Source organism: Hylobates moloch, unplaced genomic scaffold (assembly GCF_009828535.3).
Source record: "Hylobates moloch isolate HMO894 unplaced genomic scaffold, HMol_V3 SCAFFOLD_12, whole genome shotgun sequence".
NCBI classification, from domain to species: Eukaryota; Metazoa; Chordata; class Mammalia; order Primates; family Hylobatidae; genus Hylobates; species Hylobates moloch.
Window position 1 is genome coordinate 9342773 of NW_026652287.1, and position 26973 is coordinate 9369745.

Genomic DNA, 26973 nt, shown 5'->3' on the forward strand with positions numbered 1-26973 from the left:
CGCCTGTGTCTAATTAAATCTGCAAACCATGGCGATTAAAAACAACAGAAAAGGGTGGGCATCTTATGTATTTTAACGAGCTTTACTACTTCGGCAGAACTCCAAAATTCAAAAAACAAAAAACAAAACAAAATCCAAAAAACCCCACAACCTTCAGGTTATTCATCTAATCCAAATCCAAAATACACTGGATGGTTACATTTCAATCAGATCCAAGGATGGGCTGGGGGTGGGGTCGAAGGAGGATCTAAAATTGTCCCGTAAACTCCAGGGGGTAGAAACTTTGCCAAGTTCAATTCTTGTATCCTCAGCGCTTGGAACAGTGAGTGGCGCATAGTAGGTGCTTCCCTTAAATACTGTAGTGAGTCTACGCACGAAATTGTGCGATTCAGGGGTGAGTTTTCCAGGGAGGGGGGTGAGGGGTGGAGAAGGCCTCTAGCTTTTGTCAGTCTCAAAGGAGTCTTGGATCCCCAAAGGGTTAAAAACCACTTCATACAGACAGAGACATGAAATTTATTTGAAATCAATGTCAAGCATCGGTTATTCTAATCCTGGGGCTTGGCCAGACCTGGGTGTCTGGAATGATCTACGTGGTTAAATACACCACTCGCCACCATTTTCTCCAGGTAATTTTCCATCCCTGCCCCCACCATCAAGGGGAAGAAAGTGCTCCTCGGATTCCGGTTCGCCCTGGCCTCCCGCAGCCGCCGCGGGGGCGGCCCCCAGCGCACCCCCGGGGCGCCAGGCGCTGGTTAGCCGCCCGGACGCGCGCGGGCCTCAGGCGCCGCCGGGACCCCAGCCCCCAAACTTTGGCAAGTTGCGGACGCCGAGCGCACCCGGAGGCGCGGGGCGCGGCCGCAGGCGGAGCCGCCCCCTGACGCCGGGCCGCCCCCTCCCGGCCCCGGCCGCCCCGCCGGCTCCGCGGAAAGTTTGCGGCTGCCCCTGCGCCGCGCCCGGGGCCTGGGTGAGACTGCGGCGGCGGCAGGGCGCGGACGGCCATATTTGCCGGCGCGGCCCGAGCCGCCGACAACAAAAAGTGCGCGGGCGCTCGGCGGGCGCTCGGACGGGCGCGGGGCTGCCGCGCTACCGCCCGGCCTCGCCGCCGCCGCCGCCGCCTTCGCGGCCTGGCCCCGCCGCGCCCGGCGCGCCCGCCGCCCGGGGGGATGTCTTACAAACCGAACTTGGCCGCGCACATGCCCGCCGCCGCCCTCAACGCCGGTGAGTGAGCCGCGTGCGACGCGCCCCGAGCGCCGCCAAGTTGGGGGTCCGCGCGTCGGGTCCCGGCCCGGGGATGCCGGAGGCGCCCGCGGAGGCCGGGGGCGGGGGGCTTAGGGTCCGGGCCAGGGGCAGCGCTGCCGCCGCCATGATTCCCGAGCCCGCGCCGCGAAAGTTCTCTGGTGTGCCCCGCACGCCGAGGGCCTCGGCTGGGGGTGCGGGGTGGGCGGCCCGGGGTGACCCCCGCACCGGCGGCTGCGGATCGCAGGGAGCGCGGCGGGCGAGGGCGAGGGCGGGGGAGGCTTGTTCTCGGCTCCTTCTTCCTCCCGCTTCTGGGCGGCTCGGCGAGGGCCCCTGCCGGCGGGAGTCGGGAGCGGCCCGGGCCGCGCCGGGAGCGGGGAGCGGGGAGCGGGGAGCGGGGCGCGGGGCCCCGCCGCCCTGGGGAGCGGGGTCGTGGAGCAGCCAGGGCAGGGGGCGCTGCGGGCAGGGCCAGGCCCCGCGCTGGCGGGCGCGGGTGGAGGGCTGCGGGGCTGCCGCGGGCCCTGAGGTCGCGGGGCCGCCGGGACTGGGACCGGGATGGGGTCGCCGGCACGCAACGGACTCGGAGGCCCGGGGGCCTCGGCCGGGCGCGTCGGAGCAGGGGCTGCCCCATGCGGTCACGCGGGGATCCCCGTAAGGTGTGCGCGGAGTGAACGAAGTTGGCGCAGCCCTGGGGCTGCTGGGGCCCGCGCGCGGGCATGGGGTCAATGGGTTACGCGGACGCCCTATCTGGGAGCCCCCAGGGCTGGCCCTGGAAGGCCCTCGATGCAGAAGCCGGGAGGGGCTCCCCTCGACCTTGCTGGGGCTGCGGCCGCAGCCGGGCGCTCCCAGGAAACTCCTCCAGAAGTTGTCAGGTAGCTTCGGGCTGAGCCCAGGGGACCGAGGGAGCCATGGGGAGTGGGCTCAACATTGAGATTTGTAGGTGCCGGGCTTTGTGACCTCACTGGGGCCCCTCTTCTCTGACACTTGGTCGGAAACAGACTTCCCAAAGGCGGTTGTGTTGCGGGGCGGGGCGGGGAAGGACTCGAGGGGGAGAGGAGTGGCCCCGTTGGTCACCGGTGCCACGCTGGCTCTCCTGCTCGAGTTTTGGGCCTTGTTTGCAAACGTTGACTTCGTAACCCCCCAAATCAGAAGTGGGACCCATAAAAACGATACTTAAAAAAAGACCTTGGACACTGAGGTGTAGGGGCAGGAAAGGGTTAAGCGTCAGGGTGCGGAGGGAGAGTTGAATTGCTCACTTGTGGGCTCGGAGTCCCAAAGAGCAAACAGCCACTGTTTTTTTCTCAAACGTTCTCACCTCCTCTGGGGTCCGCAGACCTTACAAAGACGGGCTTTGTTGCCAGGTAGGACTGCCAGCAGCCTTCTTCCTCTGGCCTGTGGGGAGGGCAGGGGCTGGTGTTGCCAGCCTGGGCAAGGCTGACATCTCAGGCTTACCCTGGTGTCATTGGGGCCGGGGCCCTAAACTGGGACCCTCGGGGTTTGGGGTCACAGGGACAGCGGCACTCACGGGGACCCCTGAAGTCCTGTTCTGGGCTGGCTGCACCTGTACTCAGTTTTTCTTCTTTCTCCTGTGGAGAATTCCAGGAGTGCCGAGATCCCTAGATCTGGGATTTTTGGTGCCCCTCCTTCCCCTCCATGGGCCCCTTTGCAGAACCCCAGCTCCCCTCCTGCCATTTGCATCCAAGATGGACTCTCCGCTGCCGCCGCTGCTCCTCCGGCTTCCTTGTCATCATCCCTCACGCCCTGCAGCCCTGCCTCCTGTTCACGGGTTGCCAAGCCGCGGCCTGGCCGGTGGTGGCAGTGGCGGAGTTAGACAAAGCCCCCGCCTCCCCCGCCCCAGAGCCCCCCAGGCGCCCCAAGTGGCGGGAAGGCCGCCAGCTCCCCAGGCCCCGCGCTCTTTGTCTGGCGTGGGGGTGGGGAGCCGCGCCTGGCCCCAGGAGCTTCCTGGCCTCTGCCAACCCCTCGCTCCTGCACACTGCGCTCATTGTCTGAGATGCGCCGAGACGGCCTGCGCTGACGTGGTCCCTGTGTCCTGGTCCCTGTGTCTGCAGGAAGGAGTGACCAGGAGTGGAACTTGGAGCCCTTCCGCCATCTCTCTCCAGGACTAGACACCCCACCCCCCGAACAAGGGAGTGGCCTGGACAGAGCATTGGGGTCACCGAGCTATTGCTCCTCGTCCCCCAGCCAAAATGGGACGATTTCTCCTTCCTCCTCTCTCTCAGCCTTGCAAAACCTAACCCCAGTATCATCGAATAGTAGGATCTGGAGCCCGTAGACTTTCTCTTGGGAAGCACTGCCTCTAACAAATGGAGAAACTGAGGACTGGAGGGCGGGGGGCCTGTCTGAGGTCCCACAGCCAGGAGTGGCACAGCTGGGGCTGGCACGAAGTCCAGTGGGGAGAACAGAAAAGGGGAGGTGAGGAGCAGTGGGCAGAGCAGTTGGGGAAGAGGACAGGGGCACACCGAGGGTATGCGAGGGTGCATGGGAAGTGGCCAGCACCCCTCCTGCCAGGGCGCTGGGATCTTGCAAACGCTTGGGTTGCTGTGCGCGATGCTACCCCCAGTGACTGGCCCTCGAGGCCAGAGAGGTGTAGTGACCAGGATCAGATCCCAGGTCTGTGCCGGCAGAGCCTGTGTTCCCCATGCCACACTTGCTGCCACATCAGAAGCTCAGGAAACTGGGGTTTGGTTGATGTGGTGAGGGGGCTCTGGGGGACATTGCCCTGCCCAATTCCTGCAGTGGCCATGGACGTGCTGGATATCGTGGGCATAGTGCGTCCCCCTCCCAAGCAACCGGCCCCTATAGCGCACGTGTCTCATCATCCCCACGTGGGAGGCATGGAAACTGAGGCTCGGAGTGGCTCGGTGCTCTGCCCAGTTCAGGATCCAAGTCCACATTTCCAGTTCCAGCCCAAGCTGGAGCATAACCTGGGCTGCAGTGGCAGCATCCAGGGCTGGCCTGAGACTCAGGGAGACAGCTCAGAACTGTCCCCGTTCTTGGGGAGAGGGGCAGGTGCCGGGGTAGCTGGCTCCCTGCATTGGCCTCCTCTATGCTGTGTGCCCTGAGGCCACCCCCTCAGGCCCATTTCTCTAAATCGAGGGGCCTGGAGCCAGGGTTCTCCAGGGCTCCTCCTGGCTCCCCCAGCTTGAGGCCCTGAACTTCCTTCCTCCTCTGCCCCTCCCCTCACCCACACCAAGCGAGCAGCTGGTGGGTTTGGCCAGCCTGGCACCAGCTGTCCGTCCCCGAGGCCAAGTCTGCGGCGCCCACTGTGTGTGTGAGAGAGAGACCGTGTGGCTCTGGGGGCGGCAGGCGGGCAGCTGCCGAGGAGGACTAGGTAAATTCTCCATGGTTACCGCTGTTTGTCATTCTGCAGGATATCCTTTACCCGCTAATGGCCACTGGGACGCCATTGCGGGGCCGCGTGCTCCCAGCCGTGGACTCCCTTGCCACATCCAGGAGGCTGCGTTCTGGGCTGGGCCCTGCTTGGTCACTAACTGCAGCCCTGGACAGGCCCCAATGTTGCACCCCATATGTGGGGCCTCAACCCTCCTCTCTTGGGATACAGAGCCCTTGGGGCATAGACTGCCAAGAGTCTGGTCCCCTCTTTGGGGAGGGGGAGACAGGCACAGAGAGGTTGAGGGGCTTTATCTGGGGCACAGAGAGGCCGTGGTGTTCTCTAGATTCCTGATTTGATGTCCAGCGTGCCTGTCTTCAGCCAGGGTTGGGTCTCAAATACTCCAAGGCCTTCCTGTCTTTGCCGTCATTGAGCACAGCAGAGATTTGGGCGCATAGCAAAAAGGCTTGGAAGCTCAGCCTGCTTTCGACCAGCCTGTGTGGCGGTGTGGTGTGATGCGGCCTCTAGGTTCTCAGCCTCTGGGGACCAGGACACAGGGAGAGGGGATGGGCAGAGATGAGGCCAGGAGTGGCAGTAATTTTAGCTTTGGGAGCAGCCCTGCTGCTTGGAAGGTTCTGGTTGGATGGGACAGAGCTCTGTGAGGACCAGCGGCTGCTGCAGAGCTGGGGATGGCCGGGTGCCTTGTAGCTACATTTAATTATCCGTCTTCTACGCCGGTCAAACTGAAGGTGGAGAGCAGTGTTCTCCATCCTGCTGCAGTTGGTGGTGTGGGTCCTGGGCAAGGGCTGTTGCAGGACCCGGAGTCCTTGCCTTGGTACAACTGGCTGAGCTGACTCCTGGCCTCTCTCTCCCCACCCCACAGCTGGGAGTGTCCACTCGCCTTCCACCAGCATGGCGACGTCTTCACAGTACCGCCAGCTGCTCAGTGACTACGGGCCACCGTCCCTAGGCTACACCCAGGTATGGCAATGGGGGTGATGGCATGGTGGGAGGGCCAGGGGGAGACATGCTCCCTGCCATCAGAGGAGAGAAGTTGGTGGAAGAGACGAAGGAGCAGAAAGGATGGGATGGAGCTTTCTCAGCCCAAGGCCCTGGCTGCACTCCTGCTCAGAACACATCAGAATGGAGGGCACTGGGGACTGTGCTTCGCGGGGACGTGTGAGGTGGAGGGGACAGGAGAGCATCAGGAAGGGGCAGCAGCCCGAGCTGTGCTGAGGCCCCCACCCCATGTGTTCCTCCAGTGGGTCTCCGCACTCCTCTTTCCTGGGCAAGTGAGGCCTGACTTTGGCGCTGGCTCTCCAAGCTGGGACAGAAGACAGGGTCAGGCCGGGCGCGGTGGCTCACGCTTGTAATCCCAGCACTTTGGGAGGCCGAGGCGGGCGGATCACGAGGTCAGGAGATCGAGACCACGGTGAAACCCCGTCTCTACTAAAAATACAAAAAATTTAGCCGGGCGTGGTGGCGGGCGCCTGTAGTCCCAGCTACTCGGAGAGGCTGAGGCAGGAGAATGGCGTGAACCCGGGAGGCGGAGCTTGCAGTGAGCCGACATTGCGCCACTGCACTCCAGCCTGGGTGACAGAGCAAGACTCCGTCTCAAAAAAAAAAAAAACAAAAACAAAAACAAAAAAAACAAGAAGACAGGGTCAGTTCCCACTTGCTCTCCACGGGCGTGGGCCCAGCAGAGAGGAGGTGGCCCTGTCTCGAGAGCCAAGCGGCCGCTTGTCGAGGGCCAGTATTTGAGAGCGTGGCCTGGGTGAGGCCGCTCCCTGATTCCACCACTTTCCAGACTGTGACCCCCACTTGGTAACTGCCCAAGACCCGGGCTCCTCATCAGCCCAAGGGTGACCCTAGTACCCCCAGCCCAGGCTGGCGAACAGCAGGAATGGGGTAGCCACCATCTCAGCTGCACCCCACATCTCCAAGAGATAAGCCACCCCAGGGAAGTTCCCAGCGGGAAGATGCTCTCCCTGGCTGGGCCCCAGCGCCAGTGTTCTGAGGTCACCATGGAGCCTGTTCCTCGCAGAGTGCGCGGCTCCCTGGCCATGCCCCGCCAGGCCGCCCTGCCTCAGGAGGAGAAGCCGGTGTGGGCCCGTGAGTGGGACCGGCTGAAGAAGCGGCGGCTATGGGAGGCCAGGCAGAGGCGCAGCTGGGAGTGGCAGTGCCTGAGGCAGTGCCGTGGGGAGGCAGAGCAGCCGGAGCAGGACGAGGACAGGACAGAGCACAAGGCCAGGGGACAGAGGCGGTGGTGGAGGAGGGAGGAGGCAAGGACCTCGCCCAGGGAGCTGGCGTGGCTATGGGAGGAGGCGGCCAAGGGGAGGTAGCCTGGGCTTGTGGGCTTGCGGCTTGTCGGAAGCGCAGCCTCGCTGATCCGGGTGCTTGCTGTGGGGCTCCCGGTGGTGGTGGGAGGATGAGAGAAGGGAATGCATTCCAGGCTCTGGCTGGGCCATGGCGGATGGCTGTGGTCCCGGTGGCCCAGGTGTGGCCTCTGTCTCCCCACTGGCTTGGAGGTTCGGCACCTGGGATGTGCCCTCCCACCCATCTGCATTCTGGGAAATGCTGTTTGGACTGTTTTGTGCCGAAATAAGCTGGTTCCCCTGTTTTGTTCATTGGAGATGATAAACTTGCTTCCTGGAGACGGCTGGGTGGTCTCCCTGGGTGAGTGAGGATGGGAGGGTGAGGACCATCTCCCTAACTTGTAGTTGTCCTCTAGAATGGGACGTTCCTTGGCCCAGCTGAGGTGGCTGCCCCAGGAGTCTGAGGCTGGGCTGCGTTTCCTACCCTGACTGGCCCGGGGCCCTCTCCACCCACCTGCCTGTGGCCTTGGGGTCAGGCTGCTGAACGCTTTTTTTTTTTCCCCGAGATGGAGTCTCACTCTGTTGCCCAGGCTGGAGTGCAGTGGAGTGATCTTGGCTCACTGCAACCTCCACCTCCTGGGTCCAAGCAGTTCTCCTGCCTCAGCCTCCCGAGTAACTGGGACTACAGGCATGCACCACCACGCCTGGCTAATTTTGCTGAACCCATTTCTTTCTGATTCTAGGGAACTGGGAACAGCCAGGTGCCCCAAAGCAAATACGCGGAGCTGCTGGCCATCATTGAAGAGCTGGGGAAGGAGATCAGACCCACGTATGCGGGGAGCAAGAGTGCCATGGAGAGGCTGAAGCGCGGTAAGCCCAGCCCCGCTGCCTTGTCGGTGACCACAGTGCTAGGCCTTTAACTCTGGAAAGACTTTGGGGAAAATGTGGGAAGGTGGGCTAGGGATGGGGCTTGCTCATCGGAGCTCCTGTCTTGTTACAGAGTTGCCACCTGCTGTGGAGGCCTTAGGCAGGCGATGGGTCTGGTGGCGAGGGGCCTGGGGGGCCGGATGTCTTCAGAGGGTTCTTCTGGGAAGGGCAGCCCAGGCAGGGAGCCCTTCTTACCCTGTGTGCTGCCAGGGGGTCTGCTGGCTTTCAAGGGTGTGTTCGAAGTGTCCCCCGCCCCCGACCCTGCCTGGTCTGCTCCTGTTGGCCGACACTGGTCCTAGGGAAGCCAAGCTCAGGGTTCATTGGTGCCTGCACTGCCCTCTGCTGTCACCTCTTTGGAGGGAGACCCAAGGAAGTGTGTGGGTCTGTGCTAGGGTCTGGGGAGGGAGGCTGAGAGCACTTTGTTCTTTAATGATTGGAGAGGGAGGGCAGGCAGGAAATGACAGAGCACAAGGGACTCGTGTTAAGGTGTGACTGTCCAGCTGATTTCGAAAGGACGTTAAATAGGTTGCTACCTCCTGAAATAAAAGGGGAGTGGAGGGAGAGCAGGATTTCTATTTTAGAAGGAGACAGTGCAGTGGAGCCATAGCCCATGAACTCATTCAAGATGAGGGGAGACTTGGGGCTCTTTTTTTTTTTTTTTTTGGAGACGGAGTTTTACTCTTGTTGCCCAGGCTGGAGTGCAGTGGTGCAATCTTGGCTCACCGCAACCTCCGCCTCCTGGGTTCAAGCGATTCTCCTGCCTCAGCCTTCCAAGTAGCTGGGATTACAGGTATATGCCACCACACCCGTCTAATTTTTTGTATTTTTAGTAGAGACAGGGTTTCTCCATGTTGGTCAGGCTGGTCTTGAACTCCCAACCTCAGGTGATCCACCTGCCTTGGCCTCCCAAAGTGCTGGCATTACAGGCGTGAGCCACAGCGCCCGGCCTAGGACTTGGGGTTCTTAAAAAGGCTGGAGAGCCGGGCGCGGTGGCTCACGCTTGTAATCCCAGCACTTTGGGAGGCCGAGGCGGGCGGATCACGAGGTCAGGAGATCGAGACCATGGTGAAACCCCGTCTCTACTAAAAATACAAAAAATTAGCCGGGTGTGGTGGCGGGCGCCTGTAGTCCCAGCTACTCGGAGAGGCTGAGGCAGGAGAATGGCATGAACCCAGGAGGCGGAGCTTGCAGTGAGCCGAGATCGTGCCACTGCACTCCAGCCTGGGTGACAGAGCGAGACTCCTCAAAAAAAAAAAAAAAAAAAAAAAAAAAAAAAAAAAAAAAAAAATGGCTGGAGAAGCAACCTGGGAGAGGAACATTCTCTTTTTTTTTGAGATGGAGTCTAGCTCTGTCACCCGGGCTGGACTGCAGTGGCGCGATCTTGGCTCACTGCAACCTCCGCCTCCCGGGTTCAAACGATTTTCCTGCCTCAGCCTCCCGAGTAGCTGGGATTATAGGCATGCGCCACTACACCCAGCTAATTTTTATATTTTTACTAGAGACCGGGTTTCGCCATGTTGGTTAGCCAGGATGGTTTCGATTTCTTGACCTTGTGATCCTCCCACCTTGGCCTCCCAAAGTGCTGGGATTACAGACATTGAGCCACCTCGCCTGGCCTGGGAGAGGAACATTCTTTGGTTGTAAATCTGTAGCATAAATGGGGGCTGTAGTTGAAGTCATGACCCCAGTGACACGAGGGCCAGTTGAGGACAGGCTGCTGCCAGGAGCGGGGTTGCTCTGGAGTTTATGAAACCTTTGTGAAGAGGTTGACGGATCCAAAAGCTAGGTTGGGATTAGCAGGGTTAGAGGATGTGATTGAAGAGGGCCTGGGGAAGGGATGCAGAGCCCAACCCTGGTCTCGCCTGCTCTCCGGTAGCTGGGGTGCTGGTTACCCGAATGGAAATTCCTGGGAATATGCTGGGTCCCAGAGTCCAACAGGTGATTTGCAGTCACCCAGAAAAGGCACTGGTTCAAGTCAGCAAATGCGTACAAACTGCCAGTGTTTTAGTAACAAGGAAGACCTAGTGCTACCCCTTGGCCAACAGCCAAGCCCAAGCTTACCAACCTCATGTCACAGCAGGGTGAAAACACGTCATAGAGGGGTCAGGGAGTTAGGAGCATAGGAGCATTGTAGGTAGGTTGGCAACTACAGTCCATGAGCCAAGAGTCAAGAATAGTGTTTTTTTTGTTTTGTTTTTTTGTTTTGAGACGGAGTCTTGCTCTATCACCCAGGCTGGAGTGCAATGGCACAATCTCGGCTCACTGCAACCTCTGCCTCCCGGGTTCAAGCAATTCTCCTGCCTCAGCCTCCCGAGTAGCTGGGATTATAGGCGCCCACCACCACGCCCATCTAATTTTTGTATTTTTAGTAGAGATGGGGTTGTACCAGGCCGGGCGCGGTGGCTCACGCCTGTAATCCCAGCACTTTGGGAGGCCGAGGCGGGCGGATCACGAGGTCAGGAGATCGAGACCATCCTGGCTAACACAGTGAAACCCTGTCTCTACTAAAAATACAAAAAATTAGCCGGGCGAGGTGGCGGGCGCCTGTATTCCCAGCTGCTCAGGAGGCTGAGACAGGAGAATGGTGTGAACCCCGGGGGGCGGAGCCTGCAGTGAGCCGAGATCGCGCCACTGCACTCCAGCCTGGGCGACAGCGAGACTCTGTCTCAAAAAAAAAAAAAAAAAAAAAGAGATGGGGTTGTACCATGTTGGCCAGGCTGGTCTCAAACACCTGACCTCAAGTGGCCCATGTGCCCCGGCCTCCAAAAGTGCTGGGATTACAGGTGTGAGCCACCGTGACAGGCATGGTTCTTAATGGTTGAAAAAAAAAAAATGATTTTGGGACGTGTGAAAGTTATCTGAAATTCAGACTTAAGTGTTCATAAATAAAGGTTTGTGGGGCCAGGTGTGATGGTGCACGCCTGTAATCCAGCAGTTTGGGAGGCTGAAGCCAGGAGCAACATAGTGAGACTCCCATCTCTACAAATAATAATAAAACAGCCAGGCATGGTGGTGTGTGCCTACAGTCCCAGCTTCTCCGGAGGCTGAGGTGGGAGGATCACCTGATTCTGGGAGGTTGAGGCTGCAGTGAGCTGTGATCATGTCACTGCACTCCAGCCTGGGTGACAGGGCAAGATGCTGTCTCAAAAGAAATTTGAGTGGAGTAGTTGTGTCGGAGACTGTGTAGCCTGCAAAGCTCAAAATATTTGCTGTCTGGTCCTCACAGAAAACATTCTCCAAGGCTCTGAGTTAGATTCTAAGATTTGTGAGGTGATGATGTGGGATGTCATTCCCAGTGGCCTCTGGGAGTCATGTATTAGAAGGAATAGAATCCTTAGTGTCTATTAAAAGATCATATTTCATGAAGTTCAGTAGAGGCAGAAGGAAAAAAAGGTAACCACCAAACCATAGAGACAAAAGACGGGAAGATTCATCAGGCAGAAGGTAGCTGCAGAGTCTTGTGGGGTTGTCCTCGTGGACCCAGGGTCCCGCGTGGGCAGCAGTCAGTTCTCTGCGCCCTTACTTGTGCAGCTGGAGCCATTCTCTTGCTTACTTAGGCCGATCAAGCCCTTTCTAGAATTCAGACTGAAGAAGCCAGAGAAAAATCTCCACAGTCAGTCAAGCAAAAGAATTTGGGTGGAGACACGTCTTTCATCCAACAGTGTCATGGAAGGACAGCTTGCTGGTGCCACCTTGAATGCAGGAAAAAATGTTTAGAGAGACAGGAAGAGTTGTGGTGAGGAGGGAAGGGCCTTAGAGAGGGATGGGATTGTTAGCATCCTTCAGGGTTGCTTGGTTATAGGTTCCCCCAGTTTCCTTTCTGTCTGAGGGTTTTGTGGACAGGCTGTGGAAGGATGGATCCTCTTCCTGTACCAGAATGGGCTCTGCAGGCTGGTCCTGTGCACTGGCTGACTTCAGGTCTCTGCCTCTCTTTCAGGCATCATTCACGCTAGAGGACTGGTTCGGGAGTGCTTGGCAGAAACGGAACGGAATGCCAGATCCTAGCTGCCTTGTTGGTTTTGAAGGATTTCCATCTTTTTACAAGATGAGAAGTTACAGTTCATCTCCCCTGTTCAGATGAAACCCTTGTTTTCAAAATGGTTACAGTTTGGTTTTTCCTCCCCTGGTTCACTTGGCTCTGAACCTACAGTCTCAAAGATTGAGAAAAGATTTTGCAATTAATTAGGATTTGCATTTTATAAGTAGTTAGGAACTGCCGAGGTTTTTTTTGTTTTTTAAGCATTGATTTAAAAGATGCACGTAAAGTTATCTTACAGCAAACTGTAGTTTGCCTCCAAGACACCATTGTCTCCCTTTAATCTTCTCTTTTGAATACATTTGTTACCCACGGTGTTCTTTGTTCCTTTTCATAAGCTAATACCACTCTAGGGATTTTGTTTTGAACTCATATTGACAGCACGCTTTACTTAGTAGCCGGTTCCCATTTGCCATACAGTGTAGGTTCTGCTTAATGTAACTTCTTTTTTGCTTAAGCATTTGCATGACTATTAGTGCTTCAAAGTTAATTTTTAAAAATGCACAAGTTATAAATACAGAAGAAAGAGCAACCCACCAAACCTAACAAGGACCCCCGAACACTTTCATACTAAGACTGTAAGTAGATCTCAGTTCTGTGTTTATTGTAAGTTGATAAAAACATCTGGAAGAAAATGACTAAAACTGTTTGCATCTTTGTATGTATTTATTACTTGATGTAATAAAGCTTATTTTCATTAACAATTTGTATTAAAATGTGGGTTCCTTGAATTCTTACGTGCTGTTTTATTTTTTTGAGACAGGGTCTTGTTTTGCCACCCAGGCTGGAGCGCAGTAATGTAATCTTGGCTCACCGCAGCCTCAACCTCCTGGGCTCAAGCAATCCTCCCACCTCAGCCTCCCTAGTGGCGGGAACTACAGGTGTGTGCCACTACGCCTGAATAATTTTTAAAAGACTTTTCATATTGAATGAATGGGTGTGTGAAGGAAAAAAAAAACTTTTTGTAGAGATGAGGTCTCACTATGTTGCCTAGGCTGGGTCCTGGGCTCAAGTGATCTTCCACCTTAGCCTCTCAAAGTACTGGGATTATAGGTTTGAGCTACCGCACCTGGTCTAAAGAAGTGCTATTTTAAATAATCTCTCATGAAAGTGTTTGAAATGCTTGTTCCCCGGTGCCGTGGAGAAATAGCACTTGAACATAAATTTAATTTCCTCAGCAAGGCCATTTTTACTTCCTGCAGAAAGGGTACACTCGCCAGCAGTTTTGCCATGAGAGTACACCAAACAAAGAGACGGGGTCATTTGTAACCTGATGCATCCACCCTACTGCTGTGTCCGGTTTCCACTGGCTGGAATACATTCTGTATTTGTCCTGATTGGCGAGCAACTTAAAACTTTTTAAAAGAGGCAAAGGCAGAGGAGAACAAAGGAAGGAGGAAATAACTTGTGGAATGGTGAGAAAGGTAAAAACACTTTTAAATAAGGAAGAGGAACAGGCTATGACCTAATGCTTGCTTGGACCAGTATAAGCATGCCAGGGCAAATATTTAGGCTAAATTGTGGGAGCTAAGAACATAAAGTACATTGATTTCTTTACCACGGCTAGCAGATAATTAAGAATGTCAGCACAGGTCTTTGAATAAATTTTGCTTCGAAGAGAAGTTACTGTTTATTCCAAATTAAATGGGGAGGAAAGTCTTTGGAGAGGAACCTCTACTTTTTACAAGAGGTAGGAGATACCTGTTCAAACTGTATTTTCCCATCTGACATGGAAACATTTTGGTGATGACATCATTAGCACAGTTGGCTGGGGAAAGAATGTGTTTGCTAAGTCGGAGGTAGGGATAAAGTGAAGTTGCATTATGGGTGTATTTTAAGTGCAGCAAACTTGAGTGTATGCTAGGAAAAAAAAAATCAGAAGCAGTTTATTTATTTATTTATTTTTTAGGTGGAGTCTCCCTCTGTTGCCTAGGCTAGAGTGCAGTGGCTTGATGTTGGTTAACTGCAATCTCTGCCTCCCAGGTTCAAGGGATTTTTCCAGCTTAGCCTCCCGAGTAGCTGGGATTACAGGAGTGTGCCACCACACCCAGCTAATTTTTGTATTTTTATTAGAGATGGGATTTTACCATGTTGGTCAGGGTGGTCTCGAACTCCTGACCTCAGGTGACCCACCCACCTTGGCCTCCCAAAGTGCTGGGATTACAGGCGTGAGCCAGCACGCCCGGCCAGAAGCAGTATTATTATTTTATTTATTTATTTATTTATTTATTTTTGAGACAGAGTCTCGCTCTGTCACCCAGGCTGGAGTGCAGTGGTGCGATCTCGGCTCACTGCAAGCTCCGCCTCCCGGGTTCACGCCATTCTCCTGCCTCAGCCTCTCCGAGTAGCTGGGACTACAGGCGCCCGCCACCACGCCCGGCTAATTTTTTTTTTGTATTTTTAGTAGAAACAGGGTTTCACCGTGGTCTCGATCTCCTGACCTCATGATCCGCCCGCCTCAGCCTCCCAAAGTGCTGGGATTACAAGCGTGAGCCACTGCGCCCAGCCCAGAAGCAGTATTATTGAGTTGGCCTATTACCCACGGTTAGGCCATTCTCAGTTCGTAGGTGCTTATCCTGTGGGCTTTTGCTGGATGCTACAGGAATCTTTTTCATAAAGTGCGACCCCTAAATTCAAGCTACTTCATATGGTGCTCACTGGAAGAATTATCTGCTCTGGTGCCAGGGAAAAAATGGGCTGCACTGGATGTGTTGAGAATCCACGTGGTGGTCTCTGACAGTGCCTCCCAAAGGGATTTTAATTCTTACTCTATATCTTAGGCCCTAAATGCCCACAATGAGAATTTGCTTTGCTGAGCAATAGACAAAGACAAATGAGAGAGACTTGTCTTTCTTTGATGCAGGCATGAGGCGAATTCTCAGCCGTGACAAGGCTGAAGGCCAGCAGAAACAGGCTCTAGTGAAACGAGTGCTGTGTCCCCTTCCTGCTTGTGGCAGAAAGTTGCAAAGGTATGAGAGAGGAGACAAACGGAAACCACTCTCCCTCATCTCCAGCTCCATATTTCCCTTCCCACTATTACTGGTTTCTTAGGTGTTGTTCTAGAGACTATTTTCTAAAGGGAGTTTGGGCTGGGGAAGGGTCCTGTACACTCGCAACAGGAGGTGTAGAATGAGCCCTGCATTGAATGTGTAAGCATCCAAAGCTGTCGCTGAGGTGAGAAGAGCCTTCATTGGCAGCCTCAAAGAGAAAGGTGTGCTTGGATGTATGCCCTGGACATGCCGCCTAGGCCCGCTGGACAGACTGCAGAACTGAGGCCCTGCAACTGGCAATCTCACCATGGCCTTCTCACCTCCCAGTATTTTTTCCTATTTGTTTTCTATGTGGACTCCAGAAGAGTTCTAACAAGCCAAGCTATTAAGCATGGCTTTAAAAGAAAAACAACTGTAAGGTCAAATCCAGCTTAAGTGATGTAAATTTACTAGCAAATCAGATTCTGGAACAACCTCACCTTTACAAATCTTGCAAATCAGTGTGCAGTGAATGTGTTTCTACATCAGAGGCACAACTGGGCATCAAACAGCCTAGAAGCTAATAGAGCACATGGACAAGGAACAGAGCCTTTAACTCTTCCAACCCTCTTGTTTTCTCTTTTTTTTTTGAGACAGAGTCTTGCTCTGTTGCTCATGCTGGAGTGCGGTGGCGCAGTCTTGGCTTACTGCAACCTCTGCCTCCCGGATTCAAGCAATTCTCTTGCCTCAGCCTCCTGAGTAGCTGGGATTACAGGCGTGTGCTGCCACGCCTGGCTAATTTTTGTATTTTTAGTAGAGATGGGGTTTTACCATGTTGGTCAGGCTGGTCTCAAACTCCTGACCTCATGATCCACCTGCTCCCGCCTCCCAAAGTGCTGGGATTACAGGCGTGAGCCACCACGCCCGGTCCTTGTTTTCTCTTTTACTGTCTTGAGCTGACATCAGGATAACTGATGTTTAAGTGTCACTGGGCAGCGGCTTCCCAGCAAATGACAAGTTGCCACCAAACGCTATTAATGTTTGACTCCATTCTCCAGTTTGCCATAAAAATTGACTTTACTAATTTCAAAAATTTTTTTTTATTACAAAACAGGTACAATCACACAGACAAAGGTACAACTTGAAATACGGGGACACCCTTCTAACTACCACCCAGGTGAAAAAACAGAACTTTGTCAGGCACCCCAGAACCCCTCCAAGTGCCTCATCACAATAACTCCTTTCTTCCCTCTAGAAGTAGCCATTATTCTTGTATAGTACTGACTGTGTTTCTTTATGGTTTTATCTTATTTTTTAGAGACAGGGTCTTGTTCTGTCACACAAGAACAAGTGGACAGGTGGAGTGCAGTGGTGTTCATAGCTCACTGCAATCTTGAGCTCCTGGGCTCAGGCGATCTTCCTGCCTTAGCCTCCCAAAGTGCTGGGATTATAGGTGTGTGTCATTGCACTTGACCCTAGTTTTATTTTATTTTTTTTTGAGATGGAGTCTCAGTTTGTCACCCAGGTGTTGCCCAGGCTTGAGTGCAGTGGTGCGATCTCAGCTCACTGCAACCTCCGCCTCTCAGGTTCACGCAATTCTCCTGCCTCAGCCTCCCGAGTAGCTGGGATTACAGGCGCCCGCCACCACGCCCAGCTAATTTTTTCTATTTTTAGTAGAGACGGGGTTTCACCATGTTGGCCAGGCTGGTCTCAACTCCTGACCTCAAGTGATCTGCCCGCCTTGGCCTCCCAAAGTGCTGGGATTACAGGTGTGAGGCACCGTCCACCGTGCCCGGCCGAGTTTTCTTTTTTTTGTTTTTTTTTTTTGAGACGGAGTCTTGCTCTGTCGCCCAGGCTGGAGTGCAGTGGCGCAGTCTCGGCTCACTGCAAGCTCCGCCTCCTGGGTTCACGCCATTCTTCTGCCTCAGCCTCTCCAAGTAGCTGGGACTACAGACGCCCGCCACCACGCCCAGCTAATTTTTTGTATTTTTAGTAGAGATGGGGTTTCACCGTGGTCTCGATCTCCTGACCTCGTGATCCGCCCGCCTCGGCCTCCCAAAGTGCTGGGATTACAAGTGTGAGCCACTGCGCCCGGCTGAGTTTTATTTTTGAATCGTGCATGTCTCTGTTCACTAGTTTAGTGCACCATTTAAATAACTTTGTTGTCTTTTAAGTTCATCAAAAATATTTCTTTTGAAGCACTATAATAATGCTGGTGATGGAACCATTATTCCCTGGGAGCTTCTGGCAGATTCTGTCATTTGGAATTTGGAATCTGTAATTCTTTTCTCAGTGGACCTTTTTACTTGACTCCCACAGTTCTTTCAGTAGCTTCTTTTTTTCCAGGGTTTCCTTTGCTCTTTTTTTCCTTTCTTGTTTTTTCTTCGCTGCTTCTAGTTTTTCTTTGTGAACAGGACTGTTTTCACCATTGTAGAAAACATCTACTTTCTCTTGTAGGATTTTCCGAGCTAGCTTTCTGTTCTGATCAACTGATCTTGTCTGATGGCACTGTAAGAGATAATATTTTATAATGTGAAAACCAAAGGATGTTCAAAACGGACAGGACCTCAGAAGTCATTAAATTCAACCTGTTCGCTTTTTTATTTATTATTTATTTATTTATTTAGACAGAGTTTCGTTCTTGTCATCCAGGCTAGAGTGCAATGGCGTGATCTTTGGCTCACTGCAACCTCCGCTTCCTGGGTCCAAGTGATTCTCCTGCCTCAGCCTCCCAAGTAGCTGGGATTATAGGCGCACGCCACCATGCCCTGTTAATTTTTGTATTTTTAGTAGAGATGGGGTTTCACCATTTTGGCCAGGCTGGTCAGGACAACCTGTTCGCTTTATAGAGAGGGACAAACCTGGAAGGCAAAGCCCCTTAGCAGGAGTCCCCATGAGTCAGTGACAGTGAAGACCAGCCCCCTTCCTGCCTCTGCCCTGTGTCCCACACCCTTGCTGTATTATGTGGCTTTCACTGTGATTGTTTTAATCATTAGGAGTGCTATTTTGTTTAGAAGCAACAGTGGCCTTCAAATAACTTAAAGTCGCAAAATAATTATGAAAGTATCAACTGATGTATCTAGCTTGTGGCCAGTGAACAACCACTTTGTGTGTACCATTTATAAGCATAAAGTTCTGTCTGAAGGAAGAACATAGCATCTTTATTATCAGTCAACCATAACTCATGCACTGTGTAATGCCTCAGTTACTATAGGTGAGTGCCTTGCAAAACTGTTTGATAACAGATAAATCCTAAGCCAGGCACAGTGGCTCACACCTATGATCCCAATGCTTTGGGGGCTGAAACGGGAGGATCACTTGAGGGCTGGAGTTTGAGACCAGCGTGGGCAACATAGCAAGATCCCCCATCTGTACCAAAAATGTAAAAATTGGGTGGCCGGACACGGTGGCTTATGCCTGTAATCCTAGCACTTTGGGAGGCCGAGATGGGTGGATCCCTTGAGGTCAGGAGTTTGAAACCAGCCTGGCCAACATGGTGAAACTCTGTCTCTAGTAAAAATACAAAAAAATTAGCTGGGCATGGTGATGGGCATCTATAATCCCAGCTACTCAGGAGGCTGAGGCAGGAGAATTGCTTGAACCCAGGAGGCGGAGGTTGCAGTGAACTGAGATTGCGCCACTGCACTCCAGCCTGGGCAATAGAGCAAGACTGTCTCAAAAAACAAAACGAAACAAAAAACACTGAGTGTGGTGGGGCATGCCTGCAGTCCCAGCTACTCAGGAGGCTGAGGCGGGAGGATTGCATGAGCCCAGGTGTTTGAGGCTACACTGAGCCATGATTGCACCACTGCACTCCAACCTGGCTGACAAAACAAGACCCTGTCTCTTAAAAAAAAATTCTATGAAATTAGGGTTAAAGAATAATTCTGAAAGCAAGTTTGGAATGAGTTATGTAAAATAGGTTAAACAAAAATTAACTCTCAGGTTTCAGAATTTTGTTACTCATGAATGACACTTTTCAAGGAGGAAAAGAAAAGTGATTGAGGTTTTACGTGAAATGCTCGTGGCTCAAAAACCCAGCAGTGAAGTGCAGCTGTTAGGAACATGGACGTGGGGTATGCTGTGAACTGACTACTAAGTGGCAGGACCTTGGGCAGGTCACTTAGCCTCTCTGTGTCCCAGATTCCACACCTGTACTGTGATGGAAATCATGAACATGGGGTTTTGGGGACTGCAGAGTTAATGCTGCTTAGAACAGTTCCTCCCACACGTTTCCATGACCTGTAAGTATGTGCTGCCAGTATCATTATATACGAAACACCTGCCTTGGCTGTCTCTTTTCTGTGCTGCCTCCAGGACTCTCTCGTGATCCCTGAGGCAGAAGGACTGGGAGCCCCTCTGACCAGGCTTGTCTTTTTTTTTTTTTTTAAGAGGGAATCTTGTCTGTTGCCTAGGCTGGTATGCAGTAGCATGATCTCGGCTCACTGCAACCTCTGCCTCCAGGGTTCAAGCGATTCTCCTGCCTCAGCCTCCCGAGTAACTGGGATTACAGGCACGCGCCACCACGCCCGGCTAATTTTTGTATTTTTAGTAGAGATGGGGTTTTGCCATGTTGACCAGATTGGTCTGGAACTCCTGACCTCAGGTAATCCACCCACCTCGGCCTCCCAAAGTGCTGGGATTTACAGGCATGAGCTACCGTGCCTGGCCTGAGGCAGCTGTGCACAGCATTGTTTCTTCTGAGGTTGGAAAATGCCTGGCCTCCATGATCCTCCATGATCTCACCCTCAGTTGTCTCTGTCCAGAAGGGGAGCCATCACCGACATTTACCAAAGGGGACAGAGAGGCATGGAGGACGTGGCCACCCTAATGTTAACCAGCCAGGACAGCTAAGGGCTGGGACTGCCAGCCGACAACCCAGGCCTGCTTGCCACCTCCTCAGGGACTTGGAGCGCACAGCAATGCTGGGGATCTCGGCAGCCTTCCTGCAGCGGGAATAGATTTGAAAGAACCATGCTGTCCGGGCGCCTGCCTTTATCAGCCACTGCTTAGCTTTGTCAAGACGTTGCTTCCGGGGCAGCAGCCAAGCACCAGTGCTGTCTGCCAAATTCAAGGATGGCAGCCATACCCTGGCTCCAAAAGATCCTGGAAGCAGGCTTCCCAGGCTGTTGTAGGAGGTTCTGCCTTAGGGAGGAATGGCTCAGGGATGGGACGAGATCTGTGGTGCCCTCTACTGCCTGGCTGGTAGAGGGTGGCCCGAGCCAGAAAAATAATGCACTTCAGCTGATCCCATTCACACTTGGGAGAAATCTCTGGAGGCTGTGGAACCCTTGGGCGGGGCCTCTCCCCTCAGCGGCCTTCTGTGATCTACCTTTACAACGATGCCCGAGGGGATGTGCTTCAGCACCACGCAGTTGCTGGTTTTGTTGGTTGCCTGGCCCCCTGGGCCGTGTCCTTTGACAAACTGCTCTTCGAGTTCATTCTCATCCAAGGAAAGCAGTGCAGGGTAGTCCTTCTTGCCTGCCATCTGGACCGGAGTGACAGCTATTCCTGGGGATAACAACGTCAGCTTCTCCCAAAGCCGGAGTCCCCATGGCGCCGGGCATATTCGGGTCAATGGTGTAGGAAAATGAAATAAACCCGCGGTGCTCATAAGGAACGTGGCTCTGCTGGCCGAGGACCTGGGTTAGATGAATAAGGAGAGCTTTCAGTAAGAGGCATCTGCCCTCAAGATTATGCTTCAGATTCGAAGACAGCTTTTTATAAAGCAATTCAAATGATGACCCATCTGTTACCGAGGGAATTTAGGAAATGAGCAGAGACACATTATTCAGCAAGACGCCCCTCTCCTCAGCCTTGCACTGTCTGCCATGTTACCAGGACATGCCCTGCCAGCTAATACATATTTTCTTGCAACAGACCAAAAATATCTTCCAAGCACCTAGGGGTGCTGTTTTCTCAGGAAGGAAAGGTTTTGAGTATGAAATTCAGGCTGGGCGTGGTGGCTCACACCTGTAATCCAAGCACTTTGGGAGGCCGAGGCAGGTGGATCATGAGGTCAGGAGTTCAAGACCAGCCTGGCCAAGATGGTGAAACTCTGTCTCTACTAAAAATACAAAAATTAGCCGGGCTTGGTGGGCGCATGTAATCCCAGCTACTCGGGAGGCTGAGGCAGAGCCACTGCACTCCAGCCTGGGCAACAGAGCGAGACACTGTCAAAAAAAAAAAAAAAAAAAAAAAAAAATCAAAGGAACGGACTGTAATTTGATACAGATAAATAGTGCATCAAGCAAGAATTAGGATCTGGGTCAAGTGCCAGTATTTAAATGTTTGAGAATCTCTGAAATCAAAATGTAAAGATGACTATGAGAGTCTATTTTATTTTTTGAGATGGAATCTCGCTCTGTCGCCCAGGCTGGAATGCGATGGCGCGATCTTGGCTCACTGCAACCTCCGCCTCCCAGGTTCAGGTGATTCTCCTGCCTCAGCCTCCTGAGTAGCTGGGATTACAGGTGCGTGCCACCACACCCGGCTAATTTTTGTATTTTTAGTAGAGGCGGGGATTCACCATGTTGGCCAGGCTGGTCTCGAATTCCTGACCTCAGGTGATCTGCCCACCTCGGCCTCCCAAAGTGCTGGGATTACAAGTGTGAGCCCCTCCCCCGCCGCCCCCCCACCGCTGGGGCTGAGAGTATTTTATAGCTGAGCTTAAACAATCTGACATAGTAAACATCACTATCAATCAATGTCATGATTGTTGTTTTTTGTTTCCAGTTTCATGGATTTGAATGTGAACATCTGTTCCCCTGGACGCACTGCCAACAATGTGGTCCAACTGGTACTCATCGTTGGAACTACCAAGTCAACTAATTTTTTTTTTTTTTGAGACAGAGTCCCACTCTGTCACCCAGGTGTGGCATGCAGTGTCACTGCAGTGGCATGATCACAGCTTACTGCAGCCTTGACTTCCCCAGGGTCAGGCGATTCTCTCACCTCAGGCTCCCTGGTAGGTGAAGACTACAGGCAGACACCACCACATCTGAGTAATTACTTTCTGTAGAGATGGGGTTTGGCCATGTTGCCCAGACTGGTCTTGAACTCCCTAAGGTCAAGTAATCCGCCTGCCTCAGCCTCCCAAAGTGCTGGGATTACAGGCGTGAGCCACTGCACCTAGCCAGTCAACTAACTTTTAATAAGGTCCTTGTTAGGTATAGTGAGGGACATGAGATGAAAAAGAGCTCGACTGTCTTCTTGGAGCTTACAGGTTAGTTAGAGAAGATATTAAAAGACAGATGAGACGGGCCTAGACTCTCCGCCTACATCTTTCTCCCGTGCTGGATGCTCCCTGCCCTCGAACATCAGACTCCACGTTCTTCAGTTTTGGGACTTGGACTAGCCCTCCTTGCTCCTCAGCTTGCAGACAGCCTATTTTGGGACCTTGTGATCATAATTGATTTGTATGGGACCTCCTGGGATCATGGCAGACAGGAGGCAGGACTAGATTGCAGCTTCGGACAGAGCAGCATGCAGAGGCTTGCACTGTGAATTTTAGCTCCAGATCAACTGCAAGAACAAACCAGCAATCCTGAGAGGATCCACAGACCCTCTGAAGGAAGCGGATTGCTCCTGCAGGGCCAGGGAGACCCCCAAATACTGTGAGTGCCCCAACTGTGGAAGTGGGAAAGGGAGACCCTCCTCTCCCGAACACACACCCCCCCACTGGAGAGGCTGAAGGTCTGTTTGCAAGATAAATTTCCAACTTCACCTGGAGGTAAGTCAGACTCAGCAGAGCGAAATACAGGGGTAGAGGAAGCAGCAGAAAGGCCGTGGGAGCTCGCTGGGTCCCCAGGCAGCCCATTCCTGCCTGGCACTACAGGGATCCATCGGGAGGGTGGCCAGAGGAGCAAGGGATAAAACTCCACAGGGAGGAGGAATTCTCTAGTGGAACTTTGTAACAATTTAAACAGGGTGAGAAGCCTGGCCAGAACTGCACGAATCTGGCATGCAGACTTCACAGGTGGGGGAATAACTTTTCTTTTGCAGCTGGGAGGGGAACAGCCTCGGGCAAATTTTCAAGCCAGTCTCACCCTCTGCCTGGAAACAGACTTGGGGCAATTTTGGGGAACACGGTGGGAGTAAGACCGGCCCTTGGGTTTGTGTGGGAGCTGGGTGAGGCCTGTGACTGCCAGCTTTCCCCCACTTCCCTGACAACCTGCATGACTCAGCAGAGGCAGCCATAACTCTCCTAGGTACACGACTCCAGTGACCTGGGAATCTCACCCCCATTCCCTACAGCAGCCGCAGCAAGACCGGCCCAAGGAGAGTCTGAGCTCAGACATGCCTAGCTCCACCCCCACCTGATGGTCCTTCCCTATCCACCCTGGCGGGAAGACAAAGGGCAAAATAATCCTGGGAGTTCTAGGGCCCCGCCCACTGCTGGTTCCTCCCCATATTACCACAGCTGATGCTTTCTGGAAAGCACCACCTCCTGGCAGGAGGCCAACCAGCAAAAAAAAAAAAAAAAAAAATAGACCATTAACCCACCAAAGCTAAGGACCCTCATGGAGTCCATTGTACCCTCTGCCACCTCCACCGAACAGGCACTGGTATCCATGGCTGAGAGACCCATAGATGGTTGACATCACAGGACTCTGCAGATAACCTCCAGTACCAGCCTGGAACTGGGAAGACTCGCTGGGTGGCTAGACCCAGAAGAGAGACAACAATCACTGCAAGTTTGGCTCATAGGAAGCCACATCCATAGGAAAACGGGCAGAGTACTACATGAAGAGAACACCCCATGGGACAAAAGAATCTGAACAGCCTTCAGCCCTAGACCTTCCCTCTGACACAGCCTACCCAAATGAACAAACCCTGGTAATATGACAAAACAAGACTCTTCAACACCCCCCAAAAACAGACTAGTTCACCAGCAATGGATCCAAACCAAGAAGAAATCCCTGATTTACCTGAAAAAGAATTCAGGAGGTTAGTTATTAATCAGGGAAGGACCAGAGAAAGGTGAAGCCCAATGTAAGGAAATCCAAAAAATGATACAAGATGTGAAGGGAGAAATCATTCAGGGAAATAGATAGCTTAAAGAAAAAACAATCAAAAATTCAGGAAACTTTGGACACACTTTTAGAAATGCAAAATGCTCTGGAAAGTCTCAGCCATAGAATTCAAGAAGTAGAAGAAAGAAATTCAGAGCTCGAAGACAAGGTCTTCAAATTAACCCCATCCAACAAAGACAAAGAAAAAAGAATAAGAAAATATGAACAAAGCCTCCAAGAAGTCTGGGATTATGTTAAACGACCAAACCTAAGAATAATTGGTGTTCCTGAGGAAGAAGAGAAATCTAAAAGCTTGGAAAACATATTTGGGGGAATAATCGAGGAAAACTTCCCTGGCCTTGCTAGAGACCTAGACATCCAAATACAAGAAGCACAAAGAACACCTGAGAAATTCATTGCAAAAACATCTTCATCTAGGCATATTGTCATCAGGTAATCCAAATGAGAGGTGACAACGTGCTAGCAGCCCTCACTCGCTCTCGGCGCCTCCTTGGCCTCAGCATTCACTCTGGCTGCACTTGAGGAACCCTTCAGCCTGCCGCTGCACTCCGGAAGCCCCTCTCTGGGCTGGGCTAGGCCGAAGCTGGCTCCCTCCGCTTGCGGGGACGGGTGGAAGGAGAGCTCACGGGCCAGCGTGGGCCTGGGCCCCGCACTGGGAGTGGCTGGCTGGCGCCAGCAGCCCCAGGCAGTGAGGGGCTTAGCACCCGGGCCAGCCGCTGCGGAGGGTGTGCCAGGTCCCCCAGCACTGCCAGCCCGCCCAGGCTGTGCTCGAATTCTCACCGGGCCTCAGCCACCTCCCCGTGGAGCAGGGCTTGGAACTTGCAGCCCGCCATGCCTGAGTTCCCCCTTGGCCCATCCTGCTCCCGCAGGGCTGGAGCCTCCCAGACGGGCGCTGCCCACTGCTCCGTGGTGCCTGGTCCCATCGACCACCCAAGGGCTGAGGAGTGCGGGTGCGTGGTGCGGGACTAGCGGACAGCTCTGCCCGCAGCCCCGGTGTGGGATCCACTAGGCAAAGCCAGCTGGGTTCCTGAGTCAGGTGGGGACTTGGAGAACTTTTATGTCTAGCTAAAGATTTGTAAATACACCAGTCAGCACTTTGTGTCTAGCTCAAGGTTTGTAAATGCACCAATCAGCACCCTGTGTCTAGCTCAAGGTTTGTAAATGCACCAGTCAGTGCTCTGTGTCTAGCTAATCTAGTGGGGACTTGGAGAACTTTTGTGTCTAGCTAAAGGATTGTAAATGCACCAGTCAGCACTCTGTGTCTAGCTCAAGGTTTATAACGCACCAGTCAGCACCCTGTCAAAACAGAACAATCAGCTCTCTGTAAAATGGGCCAATTAGCTCTCTGTAAAATGGACCAATCAGCAGGATGTGGGTGGGGTCAGATGAGGGAATAAAAGCAGCGCAACATGCTCGGGTCGCCTGCCACACTGTGGAAGCTTTGTTCTTTTGGTCTTTGCAGTAAATGTTACTGCTGCTCACTCTTTGGGTCTGCGCTGCCTTTAAGAGCTGTAACACTCACTGTGAAGGTCTGCAGCTTCACTCCTGAAGTCAGCGAGACCACAAACCCACCAGAAGGAAGAAACTCCGGATGCATCTGAACATCTGAAGGAACAAACTCTGGACACACCATCTTTAAGAGCTGTAACACTCACCATGAGGGTCCGTGGCTTCAAGAGCAAGAACCCATCAATTCCAGACAAAGTTAAAATGAAAGAAAGAATTTTAAGAGCTGTGAGACAGAAGCACCAGGTAACCTATAAAGGAAAACCTATCAGATTAACAGCAGATTTCTTAGGAGAAACCCTACAAGCTAGAAGGGACTGGGGTCCTATGTTCAGCCTCCTCAAACAAAACAATTATCAGCCAAGAATTCTGTATCCAGCAGAACTAAGTATCACATATGAAGAAAAGATAGTCGTTTTCAGACAAACAAATGCTGAGAGAATTCACCATTACCAAGCCACTGCTACAAGAACTGCTAAAAGGAGCTCTAAATCTTGAAACAAATCCTGGAAACACATCAAAACAGAACCTCTTTAAAGCATAAATCACACAGCACCTATAAAACAAAAATACAAGTTAAAAAGCAAAACCAAAAAACTCCTAAAGTACATAGGCAACAAAGAGCACAATGAATGCAATGGTACCTCACATCTTATTTATTTATTATTTTTTGAGACGGAGTCTCACTCTGTTGCCCAGGCTGGAGTGCAGTGACGTGATATCTGCTCACTGCAAGCTCCGCCTCCCAGGTTCACGCCATTCTCCTGCCTCAGCCTCCCAAGTAGCTGGGACTACAGGCGTCCACCACCACGCCCGGCTAATTTTTTGTATTTTTAGTAGAGACGGGGTCTCACCGTATTAGCCAGGATGGTCTCGATCTCCTGACCTCGTGATCCACCCGCCTTGGCCTCCCAAAGTGCTGGGATTACAGGCGTGAGCCACCATGCCAGGCCAGTACCTCATTTCAATACTAACATTGAATGTGAATGGCCTAAATGCTCCACTTAAAAGATACAGAACTGCAGAATGGATAAGAACTCATCAACCATCTGCTGCCCTCAGGAGACTCAACTAACACTTAAGGACTCACGTAAACTTAAAGGGGTAGAAAAAGGCATTTCATGCAAATAGACACCAAAAACAAGCAGGGGTAGCTATTCTTGTATCAGACAAAAACTTTAAAGCAACAGCAGTTAAAAAAGACAAAGAGGGATGTTATATAATGGTAATAAGGCCTCGTCACAGGATAATATCACAATCCTAAACATACATGAACCTAACACTGGAGCTCCCAAATTTATAAAACAATTACTAACAGACCTAAGAAATGAGATAGACAGCAGCACAATAATAGTAGGGGACTTCAAAACTCCACTGACAGCACTAGACAGGTCATCAAAACGAAAAGTCAACAAAGAATGGATTTAAACTATACTTTGGAACAAATGGACTTAACAGATATATATAGAACATTTCATCCAACAACTGCAGAATATACATTCTATTCAACAGTACATGGAACTTTCTCCAAGAGAGATCACATGATAGGCCATAAAATAAGCCTCAATAAATTTAAGAAAATTGAAATTAGGCGAGG

The 26973-nt window shown here is 52.4% G+C and overlaps 2 protein-coding genes across 8 annotated transcripts in view; one reads left to right on the plus strand and one right to left on the minus strand.

Moving 5' to 3' along the window:
- The first annotated feature begins 925 nt into the window (after positions 1-925).
- CDK2AP1 (cyclin dependent kinase 2 associated protein 1) lies at positions 926-12646 on the plus strand. 5 transcript variants are annotated; one of them, XM_058425685.1, is made up of 5 exons: positions 1072-1218; positions 5472-5569; positions 7647-7773; positions 11768-12444; positions 12630-12646. In XM_058425685.1, exons 1-4 carry the CDS (start codon positions 1164-1166, stop codon positions 11833-11835), a joined length of 348 nt encoding a protein of 115 aa, XP_058281668.1. In that variant the 5' UTR covers positions 1072-1163; the 3' UTR covers positions 11836-12444; positions 12630-12646. The 5 variants fall into 5 exon arrangements, with proteins under 5 accessions (XP_032024297.1, XP_058281668.1, XP_032024301.1 ...); XM_032168406.2 differs by lacking the exon at positions 12630-12646 and having other exon boundaries at positions 926-1218; positions 11768-12570; XM_032168410.2 differs by lacking the exons at positions 1072-1218; positions 12630-12646 and adding an exon at positions 1874-1892 and having other exon boundaries at positions 11768-12570.
- Positions 12647-15919: 3273 nt separating this feature from the next.
- MTRFR (mitochondrial translation release factor in rescue) overlaps positions 15920-26973 on the minus strand; it is a 28202-nt gene continuing 17148 nt past the window's right edge. For all 3 annotated transcript variants that reach the window (XM_058425684.1, XM_032168403.2, XM_032168404.2), the window contains exons 2-3: positions 20168-20477; positions 15920-17343 (exon numbers count right to left, since the gene is read on the minus strand). In XM_058425684.1, coding sequence (XP_058281667.1) covers positions 17125-17343; positions 20168-20449 — 501 coding nt within the window. In that variant the 5' untranslated portion in view covers positions 20450-20477 and the 3' untranslated portion in view covers positions 15920-17124. The remainder of the gene's footprint in view (positions 17344-20167; positions 20478-26973) is intronic.